The sequence below is a fragment of the Festucalex cinctus genome, chromosome 10 (assembly GCF_051991245.1).
Source record: "Festucalex cinctus isolate MCC-2025b chromosome 10, RoL_Fcin_1.0, whole genome shotgun sequence".
Taxonomy (NCBI): Eukaryota; Metazoa; Chordata; class Actinopteri; order Syngnathiformes; family Syngnathidae; genus Festucalex; species Festucalex cinctus.
Genome location: NC_135420.1, coordinates 4983218 through 4997097, shown reverse-complemented (window position 1 = coordinate 4997097; position 13880 = coordinate 4983218). Strand labels below are relative to the sequence as shown.

The 13880-nt window shown below is 37.3% G+C and overlaps 1 protein-coding gene across 5 annotated transcripts in view; it reads right to left on the bottom strand.

Moving 5' to 3' along the window:
- henmt1 (HEN methyltransferase 1) overlaps positions 1 to 11696 on the bottom strand; it is a 55854-nt gene extending 44158 nt beyond the window's left edge. For 3 of the 5 annotated variants that reach the window (XM_077534710.1, XM_077534711.1, XM_077534712.1), the window contains exons 1-7: positions 11517 to 11696; positions 11242 to 11354; positions 10854 to 10988; positions 10554 to 10736; positions 7208 to 7391; positions 7018 to 7135; positions 6743 to 6854 (exon numbers count right to left, since the gene is read on the bottom strand). In XM_077534710.1, the coding sequence (XP_077390836.1) occupies positions 6743 to 6854; positions 7018 to 7135; positions 7208 to 7391; positions 10554 to 10736; positions 10854 to 10988; positions 11242 to 11354; positions 11517 to 11600 (929 nt within the window). In that variant the 5' untranslated portion in view covers positions 11601 to 11696. Of the gene's footprint in view, positions 1 to 6731; positions 6855 to 7017; positions 7136 to 7207; positions 7392 to 10553; positions 10737 to 10853; positions 10989 to 11241; positions 11355 to 11516 lie in introns of all 5 variants that reach the window. The other 2 variants (XR_013285424.1, XR_013285425.1) reach the window with 1 other exon arrangement.
- Between the last annotated feature and the right edge of the window lie 2184 nt (positions 11697 to 13880).

Sequence of the window (13880 nt, the reverse complement as noted above, 5' to 3'; positions counted from 1 at the left end):
ATAAATTCAAAATGGCGGACTTCCTTTTAGGTTTAGCATACGGCTACAGAATACTTTTTGTAGGTCTTAAGCTAATAGGTATGCCTCCCAGTTTTCACAAATCTAGGTCAAGTCATCTTTAGTTGTGTATCGCTTGAATCATACAATTGGAAATGCTCCATAAAAATGCATAGAGGGCGCTATTGAGCACAACGTTGGGTTACTTGCACGTCAGGGTACTGGCACGTTGGGGTACTGTTACATGGAACAAGGACCATTTAAAATGTTAGTTTTTTCCATGCCTTGTTTGTGCAAAGTTTAATGAAAGAGGCCAAAAATGATGTATAATTCCCAAAATAAAATCAAAATAGCGGACTTCCTCTTTGGTTTGGCAAATGGCTACATAATACTTTTTTGTAGGTATTCTGCTGATAGGGGTCTGTCCTAATTTTCACAAATCTAGCAGAATCATACAATCGGAAATACTTCATAAAAATGTCTAGAGGGCGCTATTTATTGCAAATTGCACAATAAATCTCTAAAAATTCATGTTCATGACAAGTCTGATGTGTTTGCAAAGTTTCATGAGTTTTCACACATGTATAGATAAAAAAACAAAGCAGCACTTTACTTGGCAAACAATGCATCGCTATAGCAGCAGCGTGCGACAAAATAAAACTTGCGATAACTTTGCATCTTAAACATCTTACGATGAAAGACACCAAGTTTGAAGACGGTCGGATGAACTTTGTACGAGGAGTTCGTTAAAATATGACCCCTGAAAAAGGCCACAAAAAATGGCAACAAATCCCATCGTAAATCAAAATGGCGGACTTCCTGTTTGGTTTAGCACATGGTTCCAAGAGACTTTTTTGTACATCGTAGGCTCTTATGTATGCCTGCAAATTATCATCGCGCTAGGTGAAACGTACAACCGGGAATGCTTCGTTAAAGAGGAGTTTTCTAGCTCAAAATGTGATGCCCGGCCCCTGGGGGACTTCCTGTTGGGTTTAGCACATGGCACCAAGAGACTTTTTTGTACATTGTGGGCTGTTACATATGTCTACAAATTTTTGTAGCTCTAGCTACTTCGTACAACTGGGAATGCTTCATTAAGAAGGATTTTTTTCCTTTGCAAAAAGTGCATGCCACGACAACAGCGTGCGACGAAATAAAGAGCTTTCAATAACTTTTCATCCTCAACATCTTAAGATGAGTCACACCAAGTTTGAAGATGATCGGATAAACTCTGTAGGAGGAGTTCGTTAAAATAAGACCCCTACGAAATGGCCCAAAAAATGGCAACACATTCCAAAGTAAATCAAAATGGCGGACGTCCTGTTAGGTTTAGCATATGGTTCAAAAAGAGTTTTTTGTACCTCGAGGGCTGTTATATACCTCTACAAATTTTGGTAACTCTAGGTGAAACGTACAGCCGGGTATGCTTTGTTAAAGAGGAGTTTTTTAGCTCAAAATGTGATGCCCGGCCCCTGGGGGACTTCCTGTTGGGTTTAGCACAGGGCACCAAGAGACTTTTTTGTACATCTTGGGCTGTTACATATGTCTACAAATTTTCGTAGCTCTCGCTGCTTCGTACAAATGGGAATGCTTCTTTAAGGATATTTTTTTTCCTTTGCAAACAGTGCATGCCATGACAACAGCGTGCGACGAAATACAAAGGTTTCAATATCTTTTCATCTTCAACATCTTAAGATGAATCACACCAAGTTTGAAGATGATCGGATAAACACTGTAGGAGGAGTTCGTTAAAATAAGACCCCAATGAAATGGCCAAAAAAATGGCAACACGTTCCAAAATAAATCAAAATGGCGGACTTCCTGTGAGGTTTAGCATATGGTTCAAAAAGAGTTTTTTGTAGGTCATAGCCTTTTACATATGTGTACAAATTTTCGTAGCTCTAGATTAAACGTACAACCGGCAATGCTTCGTGAAGTAAGAATTTTTAAACTCTAAATTTGATGCGTCGCCGCCGTCATATAGTATATCAAAAACTTTAGATTTTTTACAATGATGTTGTCCCAGGTGTTGAGATGGTCCATCCCAAGTTTGAAGTCAATCGGGTTAACCGTGTAGGAGAAGCGGGCAAAAGTATGACCCCTGTAAATGTGCAAAACTGGGCCAAAATTGGACATTCAGATGATCATACCTCACTTTCTGTCTATTTTAGGGTACACACATCAAAGAGGTTTTTGTTCATCTGGATGTGCTACGGGTGCCACACAATTTTCGTCGCCATAGGACAATCGTAGCGGGACAGGGATCCGTTTAACCTATGTAGGTGGCGCTATGGAGCCATTTTTCTGTTATCATGTATGGCGACTTTAAAATATCACATTTTTCGCCAGGCCTGATGTGCGTGTAAAGTTTGGTGAGTTTTCGTTCACGTTTAGCGTCTCAAAAATGCGATTGTTTGCGGAGAATAATAATAATAATAATAATAATAATAACTAGAGCTGCGAGCAGCTATAAAGGGCCCTCGCAACCCGGGCCACGTTGGGGTACTTGCACGTCGGGGTACTGGCACGTTGGGGTACTGTCAAATAGGACAAGGACCATCTAAAATGTTTTTGACAAGCCTTGTGTGTGCAAAGTTTAATCAAAACGCAAAATATGGTGTGCAATTCCCAAAATAAATTCAAAATGGCGGACTTCCTTTTAGGTTTAGCATACAGCTACAGAATACTTTTTGTAGGTCTTAGACTAATAGGTATGCCTCTGAATTTTCACAAATCTAGGTCAAGTCATCTTTAGTTATTTCGCGCTTGAATCATCCAATCGGAAATGCTCCATAAAAATGTATAGAGGGCGCGATTTATTGCAAATTGCACAAGAAATCTCTAAAAATTCATGTTCATGACAAGTCTGATGTGTGTGCAAAGTTTCATGAGTTTTCACACATGTATAGACCAAAAAAAATAAGCAGCACTTTACTTGGCAAACAATGCATCGCTATGGCAACAGCATGTGACAAAATAAAAAACTTTCGATAACTTTGCATCTTAAACATCTTAAGATGAAACACACCAAGTTTGAACATGGTCGGATGAATTTTTTACGAGGAGTTCGTGAAAATATGACCCCTAAGAAAGGCCACCCAAAATGGCGACAAATCCCAACGTAAATAAAAAATGGCGGACTTCCTGTTGGGTTTAGCACATGGCACCAAGAGACTTTTTTGTACATCGTGGGCTGTTACATATGTGTACAAATTTTCGGAGCTCTAGCTGCTTCGTCCAACTGGGAATGCTTCATTAAGAAGGATTTTTTTCCTTTGCAAAAAGTGCATGCCACGACAACAGCGTGCGACGAAATAAAAAGCTTTCAATAACTTTTCATCTTCAACATCTTCAGATGAATCACACCAAGTTTGAAGATGATCGGATAAACATTGTAGGAGGAGTTCGTTAAAAATAGACCCCTATGAAATGGCCAAAAAAATGGCAACACGTTCCAAAATAAATCAAAATGGTGGACTTCCTGTTAGGTTTAGCATATGGTTCAAAAAGAGTTTTTTGTAGGTCATAGCCTGTTACATATGTGTACCAATTTTCGTAGCTCTAGATTAAACGTACAACCGGCAATGCTTCGTGAAGTAAGAATTTTTAAACTCTAAATTTGATGCGCCGCCGCCGTCATATAGTATATAAAAAACTTTTCATTTTTCACAATGATGTTGTCCCAAGTGTTGAGATGGTACATCCCAAGTTTGAAGTCAATCGGGTTAACCGTGTAGGAGAAGCGGACAAAAGTATGACCCCTGTTAATGTGCAAAAATTGGCAAAAATTGGACATTTAAATACTCATACCTCACTTTCTGTCTATTTTAGGGTACACACTTCAAAGAGGTTTTTGTTCATTGGGATGTGCTCCAGGTGCCACACAATTTTCATAGCCGTCGGACAATCGTAGCGGGACAGGGATCCGTTTAACCTATGTAGGGGGCGCTAAGGAGCCATTTTTCTGTTATCATGTATGGCGACTTTAAAATATCAAATTTTTCGCCAGGCCTGATGTGCGTGTAAAGTTTGGTGAGTTTTCGTTCACGTTTAGTGTCTCAAAAATGCGATTGTTTGCGGAGAAGAAAAAGAAGAATAATAAGAAGAATTCCTACAAAAACAATAGGGCCTCGCAGCGGCACCGCCGCCGCCGCTGCTCGGGCCCTAATAATAAGAATTCCTTCAGGAACAATAGGGACCTCGCAGCGGTCGCTGCTCGGGCCCTAATAAATTCCCTGCTGAACTTTTACAACCAAGAACTCCCTTTACCCAGAACTCAAAGTTCCTGGGCTTGTTGGTGGAAAAACAGCTATTGTTGCTAAGGTCTCCGGTAACAACCAATCCCAGCTTAGCTTCAGAAAACAGGTGAGCTGTGATTGGTTATTGCCTGAGCCCTGAGCAACTGTGATGTCATCTTCAGTCGACAGAAATTGGCAAAATGGCCACGCCCTGAGATGGATAAAAACGGCTAAATTTTGCTTCAGAATTCTTATTCCACAAATGTAATTAATTAATCAGAATGTCATGTTTAGACTAGTGAGGTCACATACAACATATTATTATCAAGAAATGTTCAAGGTTGACGTCCACTTTCAGAAACATTTATCAAATGTGTTATTCTTTTATAGATACCAAGTGAAGTAATATGAAGCTGGTCAAAAAAAATAGAAACCAATGCTGAGGAGCTGCAATGTCTGTTGCTGCAATCAGTGGCTTGACTGAATTGAATATGAAGACAAAACTAGAGACGCTGTAGAAGCCTGGATGAGCCACATCCAATATGGCCACCACACAGACATGGTGGCCATATTGGATGTCGCAAATTCCTGTGGAAGGCTGGAGCCATTCGGAGCAGGAAATGATGTCAGCCTCAACAGTAATGCCATTTAAACATTTTGGGTTGTGTGGGCTCCAGGTGGAGGAGTGGAACCATCACCTGCCTTCGGTGCCAGTTGGCGTGGGGTTCGCTTCTCCACCTGGGAGACCGTAGAACTTACATGATGTAAGCTTGTGTGACTGAGTGCAAAAAAATAAATAAATAAAAAATTGGCTGTGGGTGGTAGAATTCAGTGCCTGATAGTGGACTGCATGTCAAGTTTTAGAGTCTACCAGCGATGTTCTGTGCACCCAAACCGAAAAGTATGTCATCCATACTACAGAAAAAAATAATTTTACTCACTAGTAACTGTATACTACACTGCTCAAAACAATTAAGGGAACACTTTGTTCCTTTAATTTTTTAATCTGTATATTTATCCTGTTCATCTAAAAAGAGATACACTGTATATATATTTTGAAGTATTTTTTTTTTTTTTATTATTATTATTATTATTATTATGAGGGATGGGTGAGTACAGATACCAGGTATCGGTGCCAAGATCAGCCTTGTTTTAAAGGTATCGGTACTTGAGACGGTGGCTGATACCAGTACTGGCCACTCTGTTTTTACAATCAGGAACTAGAAATTAGAAGAATGCAATTTCAACTTAAAATGCTATATTGGGGGTCTCTCTTTAAAATTATCTGACATTGTTTCTCAGGAGAAAGCTTATGTATCAAAAGTACAATGACGGTGACTACTCAAGAGTTCAGTACTGGTAGATATCGGTCTGGAAAAAAAACCCCAATAAAAATCGAACATCCCCAATTTTGATTATATGTCTGTCAGGGTTACCTGTTTGACATTATTAAACACGACACAAAAAGGAGAGAAGACACTCAGTTCAGGGCTCGTGAGGAGAGAGGAGAGGAATTGACTGACAATTCACTCCTGCACTCTCTAAAGATTCCTCTCCTCACCCTCTCTATTTATTTGCTTTTCCACGCCCTTTCCACGCCCCTAGTTACATGGGTGTTCCAACCCTAAAAATGCAAACGCAAGGCATATTTGGAACAAAGTGTACTTGTTTGTCTATGTGCTGTGCATGTGTGTGGAAAATTGCTGAGTACATGTGTGGTCAAGTTTGCAATCATTTCTTTAACAGAAAACAGACGACCTCAGCAGACCATTTTGCTGCATTAGATGTTGCGGTCATTCAGCTTTTTGAGTCATTTTCAAATTAGCCAGGCTATGTGAATGTGAGTGGGAACAGAGCAAAGCATTCTTCATTGCAAGCAGAAGCAGCTCTTCATTGCAGCAAATGTATGATAATTTATTATTTACAATTATTCCTACAATGTCATAGTCATTATATTTTCGTCGTTTTCAATGCAACTCAGTTTTCCCTATTGATGAGCCGCCACTGAGTGCAACAGCAGTTACTAGGTGCCAGACGTTCACTTCTCAAGCAACCAATTAATACCTCTTGCTAGGGATGTAACGATAAGCGCAATATCGTGATATTAAAAATGCAACACATCTGTAAAAAAAGTCAAGTTGGTTTCCATACGTGCAGTTCTAACACCCTCTGGTGGCTAGTTTTTTTTAGTGCATTTTAATTTTCATTAGGGATTATTTTGGCCCTTCTATGTTAAAAATCTATGTTAATTGTCAGATAATGGGGAACGTAATAGGCCCGTGAAGTAAGCCATTATGTGGAGGAACTCAATATGTGCGTACAAAAGCACAATATTGTGCTTTTTTTTTTTTTTTTTTTTTTTTTTTTTTAGTATGAGCTCATTCTTTTTACAATATTGTGACCCGTTTTAAATATCGCCGATCTCCCCACAATATTGTGATAATTATCATATCGTGAGTTTCATATCGTGATGTTTGGATATTGTTACATCCCTACCTCTTACACACCTGTGTAATGTCTGACACTGCAATTCATGACCATTTGTCCAGAAGATCTCTCCGTACTCTTCTCCTCCTCCTCGTTTGTTCTTCTCCACAGGATTCTCCTCTTCATGTTTCTCTTGAGTTTGATCATTTTCACATAAATCATAGAAATACTCATTAATTGTCCATGTACTACTACTCAGCCAAGTCTATTAAAGTAAATACTATAAAAAAATAAAAATAAAAAAAATAAAACCATGGTAGCGCAAATGTTATTAGCTACCTCGCCAGACTCTTACCTGTCAGCTTCTCCAGCCATTCTTTTTTCATCTTTTCTGCCCAATACAGCATCTCACTAACCAGGGTCTTCCGCAGGATGTTTTGGTCACGTAGGCTGGGATAAGTCACACTATAAAGCTAATCAGGAAAGCCATTTACAATAGTTGTGAGGTTTACGACTCACTGTTTACGACTCATCTCTCCACTTACCAGCATGTATGGGAAATTATGTCCTGCATCGTCGCCTAACGTGAGGCCACCTCTGTCCACCGTGAGTCTGTGAAACACACCAATCTGGGTGCAGAAGCCAATACTCTCCTCTTGGCCTGGGGGAGCTTGTCCCACACCGGTGAACTCTGCCGCGTAGCCAAATTCCGAACAGACGTTCAAGGACCTGAAAACAAACGCTGGCTTCAGCTCTTAATGTCCATTCAGTCCAACACCGAACATTTGAAATCCTAAAGGACTCAATGATCCCACATGTGAGATGGCATCCACTTCAGTATGAAGTGGATTTGCAGACAGTATGCTGCTGCGGCTTAACGTGTCTTAGTGTGGCCTACTTTTCTAGCAAATGAGTATTTTTCTTCAAATAGTGGCATGCAAGTTAAACATTCCAGGAATTTTAGGCAACTTAATTGTTGCCCCCCAGTTCTTCTTGAGATTTCTCTAGTTCTCCATAATTTAATATCATTTTTTTAAAGAAATCCATTTGTTGGTTTCGTGTTTTGAGGGGAAAAACAACTATATAATAAACAATTTTTTAATTGTAATTTCAGATTTTTAGTACACCATAGTGGACTGTTTTTTTTGTTTTGTCTTTTAAACACCTTGAGCCGAATCCCGAGGTTTGCAAAGGTAGCGAAGGTTGATTTCTTGTCAGGGTTCGTTTAAGATTGCAACATTTGCTATATGCTCACCAACCATGTTTAAAAACGTCCTTCCGGCAAGAAAAAAAAAACATTAAAATATAAATATGTATATTAAAAAAGTATTTTGTTAAGTTAAACAAATACTAAAAGGACACAATATTGTAAAACTGTCAAATGTTCTGCCTGTAATTCCTGTTTAATGTTGTTAGCGAGAGAGAAAGTAATAACTTAGTAATAAATAACACATGACAGAAAATTAACAAATGAAAATCAGACATTGCTTTGAGTTATTGTTTTTAAACATGATTATGATTATTAGGATTATTATTATTATGATTAGCATTATGATTATTATTATGATTATGATTATTATTCTCGCATTAAAAGACGGGTACAGGAAATTACCTACACGTTACAGTGGAGTCCATGGTTACAGTTTGTGGAATTTTGGCTGGAAATGGTCATACAGAAGACGATATCATTTTTAGATGCCATTGTCACCACCTCCTGGCCAGTATGAGAAATGCTTGCAGCGACAACTTCCGGCAATCAAAACAAAATCACGGGCCGTTTTCCCGATTTCTGTCTCCAGCTATATCCTATTTTCGTTTCTAAAATAAAAATTGAAAATCAAACTGTTATTTGACTTTTTTTTATTATTTATTTATTTTTTTTACCCATGCCAGACAGCTAAACGAGAAAATCAAACTGTACTGTATTTCAATTTTGGCGTTTCTATTTTAAAACTAAAATCAAATAACGAGTCTTTTTTTTTTCTATTTTTAATATGTGTTTCCAAACGTAATATCCAATCACCAAAAGAGATATGGACTGTCAAGTCAAGTCAGCTTTACTTATATAGCGCTTCCAAACATCCTTAGCTGTCACAAAGATCTTGACAGAAACACAACAAAACAAACGTAACAGTGACCAAAAAAATATTTTATTTATTATGTATTTTTTAATTAATCGGCTGATTAATCATTTATTCAAATTTTACTCTACCAAGTATCGGAATCGGTCTAATGCAATCCATATCGGTTTGTAGATTGGTGTTAATATTGTTTGTGTGCGTACCCTATGGTTGGCTGCACAGTAAATTCTGTTGAGGAAATTTGACTCTATTTAGAATGGTACCAAATAGACTCAGTTTTAGAGTAGGCTAATCATGTAACTTGGAAGAGAGTAAAATAAATTGGAAAAAAATAAATAAACGTCACTCAAGGGCTGAGGAACGAACTCACGACCTTCATCTTGGGAGACAGCCGATCTACACCCTGAGCCACGCAGCGCCTGCTCATGTCAGTGGGAATCTTCCAAACTCTGTTTTTTTCAATTATTTATTTTACTCTCTTCCAAGAGTAAATATTAGTTTAAAATTGAGTCTATTTGATCCCACTCTAAATAGAGACAAACGTACTCTACAGAATTTACTGTGTGGCAACAAGTCCAGGTTATAACGCAACGCTCACAGCTGGGATGTGCTTGAGCTCAGCGACAACTTCCGGCAATCAAAACAAAATCACGGGCCGTTTTCCCGATTTCTGTCTCCAGCTATATCCTATTTTCGTTTCTAAAATAAAAATTGAAAATCAAACTGTTATTTGACTTTTTTTTATTATTTTTTATTTTTTTTTACCCATGCCAGACAGCTAAACGAGAAAATCAAACTGTACTGTATTTCAATTTTGGCGTTTCTATTTTAAAACTAAAATCAAATAACGAGTCTTTTTTTTTCTCTATTTTTAATATGTGTTTCCAAACGTAATATCCAATCACCAAAAGAGATATGGACTGTCAAGTCAAGTCAGCTTTACTTATATAGCGCTTCCAAACATCCTTAGCTGTCACAAAGATCTTGACAGAAACACAACAAAACAAACGTAACAGTGACCAAAAAAATATTTTATTTATTATGTATTTTTTAATTAATCGGCTGATTAATCATTTATTCAAATTTTACTCTACCAAGTATCGGAATCGGTCTAATGCAATCCATATCGGTTTGTAGATTGGTGTTAATATTGTTTGTGTGCGTACCCTATGGTTGGCTGCACAGTAAATTCTGTTGAGGAAATTTGACTCTATTTAGAATGGTACCAAATAGACTCAGTTTTAGAGTCGGCTAATAATGTAACTTGGAAGAGAGTAAAATAAATTGGAAAAAAATAAATAAACGTCACTCAAGGGCTGAGGAACGAACTCACGACCTTCATCTTGGGAGACAGCCGATCTACACCCTGAGCCACGCAGCTCCTGCTCATGTCAGTGGGAATCTTCCAAACTCTGTTTTTTTCAATTATTTATTTTACTCTCTTCCAAGAGTAAATATTAGTTTAAAATTGAGTCTATTTGATCCCACTCTAAATAGAGACAAACGTACTCTACAGAATTTACTGTGTGGCAACAAGTCCAGGTTATAACGCAACGCTCACAGCTGGGATGTGCTTGAGCTCACCCGTGACACAAAAAAGGGCAAAAGCTATATTTAAAAAAAAAAAAAAGAAGATGGATGAAATGCATTTGTACAAAAAAGGCTTGCTGAACAATAGCCATGTTTTGTTGTTGTTAGACTTATCCTATTTTTTCCCCTCACTTTTTGCACACTGTCTGCTACAATGAAAAATGTTTTTTTTTTCAAGATTGGATTGACAAGCATGTATTAAGAATACTAATAAACATACCAGGATTGGAACTCCACTCTGGTCCACTCAAACTTGTGGTCACTGTGCCTGAAACCAGACATTTCAGGAAAAAGCCGGTTGAACTCCGAATTTGGGGTGCTGATGATCACCGTTTGCGGAGCCATGTATCCAAAGACCACCTCAGAAAACCGGTCCAAATCATCAAGAGAGAGGTGCTCAATGCTGGAGACATCCAAGGGGCAGAGTAAGGGTATGGAGATTAATTCATTACATTAAAAAAAAAAAAAAAGAGCCCAATTTGATGCACAAAACAGATATTAATGACTGGGGAAACCTTACAGCTCAATGCTGGTCACCAAGTCGAATCCTCTGAGGCGAGCATCTTTTTGTGTGACAGAACCTTGGTAGAGCTGCACACACAGTTGGTTACAAGTTGGCTGCAGATAGTTCGTAGATAGAGGAGCCAATCCATGCCTGCGGAAGGTTAACATTGGCATCACAGAAACCGGTTTGATCATACACCAATGTTCATTAGGGTGATCTGAGATTCGAACACCTAACCTCCACTGTGAGGCAGATGAGCTAACAAAGTATGTGCTGTTTTTATTATTGTAGTATGTTTAAACATTTTGTTATTTATCTGTAAAAATACATGACAAGGACATATGCTAACCCCATCACATGGAAATCGTTTGAGAAATATTTATATCGTACGAGGCACACTTACATTTTTTTTCTCAGTTTGGCGCCATTGAGGTCAACTCCAACCAACAATTCAATTTGACGGTGAAATCTGAGCTTTTGAAGAAGGCTGCAATCAGCGCAGCCCAAGTCCACCACCTACAGAAAATATAAAATGTCTTTAAGAAATTGTAATGTGGCTGGATTCAGTGTTGTTATCGTGACAGTGAAAACAAAGAGGAAACATACCAGGCCATGAGTTCAACGCTAACTGGGTTCATTACGAGCAGGTACCAGTTGTCCAAAAGAAAGAAATCTTACCTTATGGGGGTTATTCCTCCTGACAAAGTCGACGACAAAGTCATGTCTCTGCCTGTGAAGTGATGGCGTGAACAACGAACTCATTTCCCCCCACGCTGTTTTGTAGTTTTATTCCGAGCTTTATTTACCGAGTTAGAACTTGTTATTGACACTCCTAACGCTAGGTGGCGACGTTGGCTATTGCTCAACTATTTTTTGTTTGTTTGGATTTTCAAAGAAGCACAAAACCGATAACCTTAAGTATATAACAGGTAAAACATTGGTCACCGAAGTAGTGTCACATGTTATAAACATAAACATCTAAAATAAAAACACTGTGGGGGGTTTGGTAGATCCGTCCACCATTGACTGCACTCACACACACATTTCCCCAGGTATTTATTATTTTATTTTGTTAATTTTTTTAGTCAGCGATCTCATTAATCATTTGTTAATTGATTTATTGTACATGATAGAAATATAGTAAAAGTAAAACGAACATTCTTACACATCTGCTTAAAAATGAAAAGATGGTTAAATAAATATAAACCAGTTAATTATATACATTAACAATGCTTTTTTTATTATTAAATTATACTATTCTAATTTTACATTATAACACATAGTTTTTTTTGTGCAACTTTCAAAATGTGTTGCAATTTAAATAAATAAATAAATAAATAAATAAATAAATAAATAAATAAATAATCTTGTTTTATCATGCCAAAACCAGGGGTGCTGATCAAAACTTTGTAATGAGAACCAGAGGTTGATGTTAATGATATTTGGATGAAAAGACTTCCAGTACAACGGTTTTAGATTCTCACATGGCCCCTTTGCAAATAAGCGAAGTGCGCATTACGGCCGTTATATATATATATATATATATATATATATATATATATATATATATATATATATATATATATATATATATATATATATATATATATATATATATATATATATATATATATAACATTTTATTTTATTTTATTTTATTTTATTTTTAAGACGTATCTGAAGGCTCACAGTCCATGCTCGAGCCACCGAGGACACAAAATAAGAGAAAGTACCTTTTCTACATGACATGTTAATTGTAAAATTAGTTAACAGGCCCCGTGCACAAATATAACTCTGTTTGGCCAAATGAGTTGGCAGTTTTGAAAATGTAATTTTACTTTCATGAATTGGGCCCAAACCTATGGAGAAAAATTATATTAAGGAAAAAAATAAATAAATAGTGCAGTTTCATTTTTCGTCCATAGGTGGCAGTAGCGATTCGGAATCGGATTTTCTGCGTTTAGTAGCTTGAAATATTGTTAAACTTTCATTTTTTTCTTCATAAGGTTTGATTTAAAAAACATGCACATACAACAAATAAAATAATGGGAATTTGTTTTATTTAAAGAAATGTGCATTGTGTGTGCAAAACCCAAATGACATTTCAGAGTTAAATTCATCCTGAAATAAAGAGTGTACAATAAATTGATGGTGACAAAGGCACTCGATTGTGTTGGCATTCAAATTCAGGAGGCTTCCTACTTGGAGCAATTCCTATAAATATTGCTTGGATGGATTGACTACAAAATGTATACCTTTTAATTTCAAATGTATAAAATCATAATATCAGTGTATAAATAGCACAGTTGATAAGTGGTTATCATTGTCATTGTTATCAAATGTCATGACGATTTTAAGAGCCCATTCTTGACAAGGACCCTAAAAAAAATGCAGTAGTATTTTCAATTTGTGGTGGAGGTATTGAAGTGGTGAGGCACAAAGTTATATTATTTATTCACGCGGCCTCAAATTAAGGGGTTGGTGCCCTTGACCTGACATCAACTACGACAGTCTGATTCACTTGAGAAAAGCAATATTGTTTAAAAACAAAAACCTTATGTTGCCAAACTCTTCTGGACATGTAGGGCTGCTTCTGCTGCGGCATGCTTCATTTTTACGCTCACATTAATGTATAAGATTTGGTTGCTTACAGTGGAGATAAGACAATAACAATTGTTTACCAATTACCAAATAATTATTTTTAAGCAATGCATCTAAAATATATACTTTACGTGACAATTTTTAAAATGAGGCCATTATGATGCAGTCAGATATGGCAAACAATATATATATATATATATATATATATATATATATATATATATATATATATATATATATATATATATATATATGTGGACGGCACGGTGGTCGAGTTCTGAGGACTCCGGTTCGAGTCCAGGCTCCGGCCTTCCTGGGTGGAGTTTGCATGTTCTCCCCGTGCCCGCGTGGGTCTTCTCCGGGTACTCCGGTCTCCTCCCACATTCCAAAGACATGCATGGCAGGTTAATTGGCCGCTCCGAATTGTCCCTAGGTGTGCTT